This window comes from Centroberyx affinis, unplaced genomic scaffold, assembly GCF_046629955.1.
Source record: "Centroberyx affinis isolate AG114_WGS23_722 - 3 ecotype Tasmania unplaced genomic scaffold, CSIRO-AGI_Caff_v1 ptg001177l_1, whole genome shotgun sequence".
In the NCBI taxonomy this organism is placed as follows: Eukaryota; Metazoa; Chordata; class Actinopteri; order Beryciformes; family Berycidae; genus Centroberyx; species Centroberyx affinis.
In genome coordinates this window covers 77,113-84,667 of record NW_027279706.1, presented here as the reverse complement: position 1 = coordinate 84,667, position 7,555 = coordinate 77,113, and the positions used below count along the sequence as shown (strand labels likewise).

At 41.5% G+C, this 7,555-nt stretch overlaps 1 protein-coding gene across 1 annotated transcript; it reads left to right on the top strand.

Moving 5' to 3' along the window:
* Window positions 1-312: 312 nt before the first annotated feature.
* Window positions 313-7,049, top strand: LOC139648246 (rab11 family-interacting protein 4A-like; the record flags this gene model as incomplete). Its single annotated transcript, XM_071524307.1, has 9 exons — window positions 313-348; window positions 498-606; window positions 720-823; window positions 1,049-1,189; window positions 1,297-1,378; window positions 1,488-1,625; window positions 3,456-3,602; window positions 5,472-5,615; window positions 6,933-7,049. Coding segments are annotated over 9 exons (1,018 nt in total), but the record flags the coding sequence as incomplete, so codon positions are not given.
* Between the last annotated feature and the right edge of the window lie 506 nt (window positions 7,050-7,555).

Here is a 7,555-nt window from a genome sequence, read left to right as displayed (position 1 = left end):
GAAAAGTGTTATATAAATAAAGAATATTAGTAGTAGTAATATTAGTAGTAATAGTAGTAGTAGAAGTAGCAGTAGTAGTGTAGTAGTAGTAGTAGTAGTCGTAGCAGGAATGGTGGTATCATGAGTAGTAGTAGTATTGATAACAGATCATTAAAAACCATGTTAATCTTAATGTGTTATTTAATCGATTCCATTCTCTCATTGTCCAACTGACCGTCGGAGTGTATTTGTGTGTGTGTGTGTGTGTGTGTGTGTGTGTGTGTGTGTGTGTGTGTGTCTCACTCACAGTGTGTTTTCTCCCTCTTGTTTCAGTCCCAATAGAAAGATATCCAGCACGGCATTTGGACGGTGAGTCACCCGACTTCCCCACAAGCACTCAGCTCATACACACTAATCATATAGTCGATGAATACACTGTCTTTTTCTTCTGGCTCGGAGCTGACACTCGTCCTCTTCCCATGCTGTTTTCCCCTCGTCTGTCCTCTCCTCTCCTCCAGTCAGTTGTTCCAGGCCAACCACAGTGTGTTCGGCTCCAGTCAGGGCAGCAGCACAGAGGATCTGTTCACAGATAGCATCGACTCCTGTGACCTCGACATCACAGAGAAGGTACTAACACACACACACACACACACACACACACACACACACACTAGGTACATGTAGCAGAGTTGAAGCAGCTTCTCTGGTAGAAATATGAATTTTGTAATTGTCTCCCTCAGGTCAGTTATCTAGAGAAGAAGGTGACGGAGTTGGAGAGTGACAGCCTGGCCAACGGCGACCTCAAGTCTAAACTCAAACATGAGAACACACAACTGGTGCACAGGTGGGAAAACACACACACACACACACACACACACACACACACACACACACACTGACACTAAGAGGCATTCAACCCTGGGTGTCTTATTTATATCTTATTCGTCTTTGATTTATCCAAGCACCACCACAAGTTTCAAACTGTTTGTGTATACTGTACCTATATGGGTTTCTTGTCGTGTGTGTGTGTGTGTGTGTGTGTGTGTGTGTGTGTGTGCGCGCGCTCCAGGGTCCACGAGCTGGAGGAGCAGGTGAAAGATGCGGAGGCGAGGGCCGACCAGAGTCTGGAGGACGAGATGAGGAGGCATCGAGAGGCTTACAGCAAGATGGAGAGAGACCGAAGCACCGAGATAGACCTGCTCAGTAACAGGTACACACACACACACACACACACACACACACACACACACACACACACACACAGAGGATATTGTCATCTTGGTACTTCATATACTTATCTTCATACTGTGTGTGTAGGGTACAGCAACTGGAGGAGGAGAATGGAGACATGAAGTTAAACGTGTGCAGACTCAAGTCTCAGACAGAGAAACTGGACCAGGTCAGTGTGATCCACTTAACACAGTGTATCTGGGTGTAGGTAATGGACATGTAGAATTGTCTAACAAGTCCGTGTCCTGCCCCCCCCCCCCCCCCCCCCGCTATCCCAGGAGAAGCAGAGGATGACGGACAAGCTGGAGGACACCAGTCTGAGGCTGAAGGACGAGATGGACCTGTACAGGAAGATGATGGACAAGCTCTGGCATAACCGCCATGAGTTCCAGAAGGAGAAGGAGGCCATGCAGGAGGTGGGTGGGACACTCCCTCTCTCAGACACACACACACACACACACACACACACACACACACACACACACACACAAAGTTGAACAACTTCACCAAAACCTGAACCAAATGTCCAATCATGAAAAATCCTACTGAAGTAAAAGTACATAAGTATGAGCAGCAAAATGTAGTTAAAGTATTAAAGTAAAAGTAGTGGTTTGGTCCCTCTGACTGATATTTTATTATATATGACATCATTAGATTATTAATACTGAAGCATCAGTGTGTAAGCAGCATGTTACTGTTGTAGCTGCTGGAGGTGGAGCTAGTTTGAGCTACTTTATATACAGTTAGCTAGTTTAGTCCGGTGGTTCCCAACCTAGGGGTCGGGCCCCTCCAAAGGGTCACCGGATAAATCTGAGGGGTCGTGAGATGATTAATGGGAGAGGAAAGAAGAAAAAACAAAGTTCTGATACACAAATCTGTTTTCAGTTTTTGGACTTTTTCTCTAATCTTTGATTTTTGCTGAAATATTGGATCATTTGAACATTTATTGAAATGAAACCATGTGAGGTTTAGAGGGAAAAATCACTATTTGGTGGAGCTGTTAACAACTCATAGACATCTGAAATGTGACCCGACTACACACTGCTTTTTGGAAGACGTCAAAAGCCAAAAAGGTTGGAAACCACTGGTTTCATCTTTAACAATGTGTTGTATTTTAAAAGCTTGTTATATTATCCATTGTGTCAAATCTCCATCTGAAAAGTAACTAAAGCTGTCAAATAAATGTAGTGGAGTAGAAAGTACAATATTTCCCTCTGAAATGTAGTGGAGTGGAAGTATAAAGTAGCATCAAATGGAAATACTCAAGTAAAGTACAAGTACCTCAAAATTGTACTTAAGTACAGTACTGGAGTAAATGTACTTAGTTACTTTCCACCACTGATTACAGGAGATAAATTTCGTACTCACAATTGTGACTTATATCAAAATGCTGCCTCTTCTTTAACAACAAGAAGGGAAATGTATTGTGTTATCTGTATGCACATACGTCTTTCAAACGGGTCCACTCCCATTTTGCCAATAAACCACTTTACAAGAATTTGAAGTGATAGAGGACTAGCCTGGAGTAACACATAGGAAGATGCATTCTTAAATTCCCCCATGCAGTGTAGAATATACATCCGTTCTGCATAAAATTGTGTCTTGTTTGCTGTTAATAGTTTCATATTGAATGGTTAGGAATCATATTTGAATGTCTTTTTTTAATCCCGTCGCAAATAGCCTTTTAGAACAATATGGCCAGGGACTACAGATGAAAATGACAGGCAGGAAGACAGTTATTACATTCATTAAGTCAAATCATTTTAACTTGCCATCCTTATCATTGTTGTCCATTGTTGTCCCATTTGCCTGGTGAAAACAAAATGTCTAAGCAGGAAAGGCAAGACAGTGTGCGGAGTGTGCATATTTCATGACTACATTTGCATATTAATGAGGAAAAACTGATTTTCTTGAAACTGCTATAACTCCTTAATGCTTTAAGATATGGAGTTCATTAATACTACCCGTGTGTGTGTACCCAAGTATGTTGACGTAGAAATATTTGCTAAGTAATGCATTAATTAGCTTGATTAATGGCCTAATTAGCATAGCTGGTTATATTTAATATGTCATGGTCATTATGGCGGGACATTAGGCAGCTCAGGTGTCTCTTGTTGGGATGCATGAATACCTCACTCGCCGGGAAAAATAAATGTATGCATTGTAGTAATTGTGTCAATAAGATGGGATTTTGATTCAGTGTAGTGCTTTCATTCATCAAATCTCTTCCAATCAACTCCCTCCAGCTAATTGATGACCTTCGCCGGGAGCTGGAGCACCTGCAGCTGTTTAAGCTGGAGACAGAGCATCCAGGGAAGGGCAGGGGGCTGTCGGAGTACAACGCCAGGACCAGGGAGATCGAGATGGAGCACGAGGTCAAGAGACTCAAACAGGTACACGTACACACACACATATCCTTGTACTATCCTTATGAGGACCTTCCATTCGCTGCGTTCGTTCCCAAACCCTAAAGGCATGGTCAGACTATGCACCAAAGTGTGTTAAAATCTGCTTCACTTCACAATGAAAACCACACAAAGGATGAATAAAAAAATGTCAGTCATTCCCACTTGCTATTTTGTTCCTTTGTTTTGGGCATGATGGCCTCTGAAAGAAAATCTGTAATCGCAATAAGCAAAGAAGATGCAGTGTGGCTTGCAATCATGAACCAGGATTACATAATACCTTAAATGTCCACAAGGATCTGATAGATGTTTTTAAGTTGCCCTCAAGATTCAGGATTCAAGATTTCCTTTATTGTCATTGTACAAGTACAACGAAATTGCGATTGCAGCTCCCTGAGTTTGATGCATAACGAACTAAACAATAATCAACAAGTAAATACAGTAAAAATAGATAAAAACCCTAAGAGTAATCAGTTAAAAAACTTAAGAGCAGTCAAATAAGAACATTTCCAAGTAGAGTATGTAAACAGTAACATGTTGTCCATATTGCACTGTTGGATGGATTTCAACTTTCTCAATCTTAATGAAACCTTACCTTAATATCTAGGACAGGACAGGACATCAGCACACAATTACGTTAATTATTACACATGAACAACTGTCACTGTTTCATCTGTATATTTCATTCCTTGCAAACCTTACAGTCGCCAAACTTCTGCTTTCAGGGTCTCCACTAGTCTGACTTGTACATGTTCACCAGTGTATCACATAGAATTCCTTACTAGGATGTTTAATGTACCTTTTTGAAGTTTCATCAAATTCCTCAATATGGTACCAAGGACAGATACATTTGTGCGAAAGGTGTACATTGACAAAAAGGTGTTCCATCAGCAACTAATCGGAGCCACAGGTCATTTTTCCTTGTAAACGAAAGGGGGTCTACTTTACACATGTCATTTTGACTCAACGGTGTCCAACCTTGTACTCCTTGGCCAAGCTTGGACACGACCCCGTTACGTCCCTTTTGTGGAAATTCTTAAGTGAGAAAAAGGAGAGTTGTGTGCGAGGACACAGCCATACCCTTCTCGGCTTTACCACTTTCTTTTTCTTTTAAAGATAATTTTTTGGGCATTTTCGCCTTTATTTGATAGGGAGGGAGATTGGGAGAGAGTGGGGGATGACAAAGGTCTTGGGCCGGATTTTGGACCGGATTTTGGACATTGCCTTTGCATGGTACGCACCTTAGACCACTATTTCTCATCTTCTCCCTCTAACTACACAGAATGCCAAAGCTTTCCTTTTCTTGGCAGAAAGGAAAACGCTACACTAACTCTAATCTTAACCCTAAACCCAAATCCTAATCCCAAATCCTGTTCCAAACTGAAGGCCAAAATGTCCTCAGTCCTAATGTCTAAAACTCCAACTGGTTCTCACAAGGATAGAAGCACAACACACACATGCAAAAGCTTAGAAAATGCCATGCAGGTGGGTATTCCATGACCTTTCTCATCCATTAAAAGTGAATAGTAATTAGTGTGATAGATGGGCACACTGTACATATCCTGAGAAAAAGAAAGTACAACTGATTCTACTCCATTATCCCATTCCATGTTATTTCCTATCCTCATAAAACTGACTCAAACAATTCATCATTTCTAGCATTTGCACTTGAAGAGGCATATGATTAGCTGTTCAAGTTCAGCTTTATGAGACACTGATGAAAGCTGAAAATGTTTTCTTTATAGACATAATACGATACCGCACAGACTGGTCTGAGTTTCCACCAGAATCCTTAAACACTGAAAGGAAATCTCTCTCTCTCTCTCTCTCTCCCTCTCTCTCTCTCTGCTTCCCCAGGAGAACCATAAGCTGCGAGATCAGAACGACGACCTGAACGCTCAGATCCTCAGCCTGAGTCTGTACGAGGCCAAGAACCTGTTCGCCTGCCACACCAAGGCCCAGTGCCTGGCAGCTGAGATCGACAACGCCTCCAGGGATGAGGTTAGTCTGCCAAGTGGATGTGAGGACCTGATTGGTTGTGTTGCCTTATGGAAATTGTTGTGTTGCCTTATGGAAAGGCATCTCTCTTTCATTCCTCTTTCCTGCATTTTTATGACCGATCCGACAACTTGAATGACTTAAATCCTCAGATTCCCTCAGCCGCCTTTGTCGCTCTTTCACCAGCCATTGTTGTTGTTCTGAGTTTTTGTCACAGTTTTTTTTTCCAGTTTCTTGAGGTTACGGTAAGTATACAAACAATGCAAAGACACAGTGAGTATTACACAAATTTGTATGCGGCGACGTGTTCAACTGTGTTTCTATTTCTATAAGCAAATTCTGCTTCATTGTAAGTATACTGCCGCCTTAAAGTTGCTGTAGGCAACTTTGGCGAAATGAGCAAGAATTTGAAAGTATACAAACAAAAACCCCACCCCTCCCACAAATCTTTTACACAAAACACAACTCTGCTAGCTCGATCTAGTACATTTTTTTGTCAGCAACGATTAGCCGTTGCGGTTACAAACACACATTGTGATAAAATAATTGGTCAAGCGAGGTTCAATCTATGCTGGAAAGAGAGCGCCATCTCAGGCAAACTTAATAAATTCCAAACCTTTTATACTAAACACAGCTCTGCTAGCTCAGTCTAATTGTTACTGAAATATTTGCCAGCAAAAAAGTTTTTTTTGTCACACATAGATTAGCTACCGTAGTCGCAAAGCCATAGCTACAGTAGGCTACCTAACAGCAGTTTTCTGATTAATTGTAGCATTTAGTTTTTGAGTTACTTCTTGTTAGGGTTAGTGTTGGCAACAGAAACGCTGCAACAGAAATATGCCTCATAACTCTGTAATGTAAGTTTCCATCATTCATTTTTTTTTCTTAAAATTTGTTGTTCTTAACATACCCAACATAACCAGTAGAAATTTGTGCTGGTAACAAATTTTTTTTTTTTTAAGTTGCTTGGATCGTGATGGAGATCAAATCTGGTCTGGTCGACACATTGGTTGGTCTTGTATGTAGCCACAATAACAAAGTGTTTTTGTACCTGCACACAGAGTGCCTTGGCTTTGATTGAATTGGGGATCTATAGAAATACTTAAGTAGAATTTCACCAGGCAGTAAATACCTCTATTTGTAATTGTTGTTTATTGATAGGGCCGGCTTTCAGTGAGCACTCAGCTAAATGCATTTTGACCAGTTCCAAGCAGCTCTTCTTTCACTTGTTCTCTTGCTGTAGTTTTTTATTAATCTCTCTCTCTCTCTCTCTCTCTCTCTCTCTCTCTCTCTCTCTCTCTCTCTCTCTCCCACACACAGCTGGTAGAGGCTCTGAAGGAGCAGGAGGAGATCAACTTCCGTCTGAGGCAGTACATGGACAAGATCATTCTGGCCATTCTCGACCATAACCCCTCCATCTTGGAGATCAAGAGTTAAACACACACACACACACAACCTTGCATTGCTATACTTGTGAGGACCTACCATCGACTCCATTCATTCGCTAACTCCTAGCCCTTAAACCGAAGCCCGAATTCTGAAATGACCCAAATAAACTCACTTGTTGTGACCAGAACTGAAATTGTTCCTCACAAATGTAGTCTTACAGGTACAGACACACACACACACCTGCATCTACACCACCGCAGCAGCATATCTTCACATCCACTAGAAACAGACACTATTTATCAGTCTGTCTGTCAATCACCATCAAGATTCTGTGCCATGCTTAATCTATCCGCCAATGTTTTACCATCGTATCGTTGAAACAAGCGGAAACTGTTGATAGTTGATCACTGGGGAAGAGTTGGAGGGAAGTGACTTGGAAAAAACAACGTTGATGTTCACTTTATCTTCTTGTAGACACACTACCTCAGCAATGTGACTGCTGTGTATTCAAAATAGAACTCTACAACTAATGATAATAACTAGCCGGGTTCCAG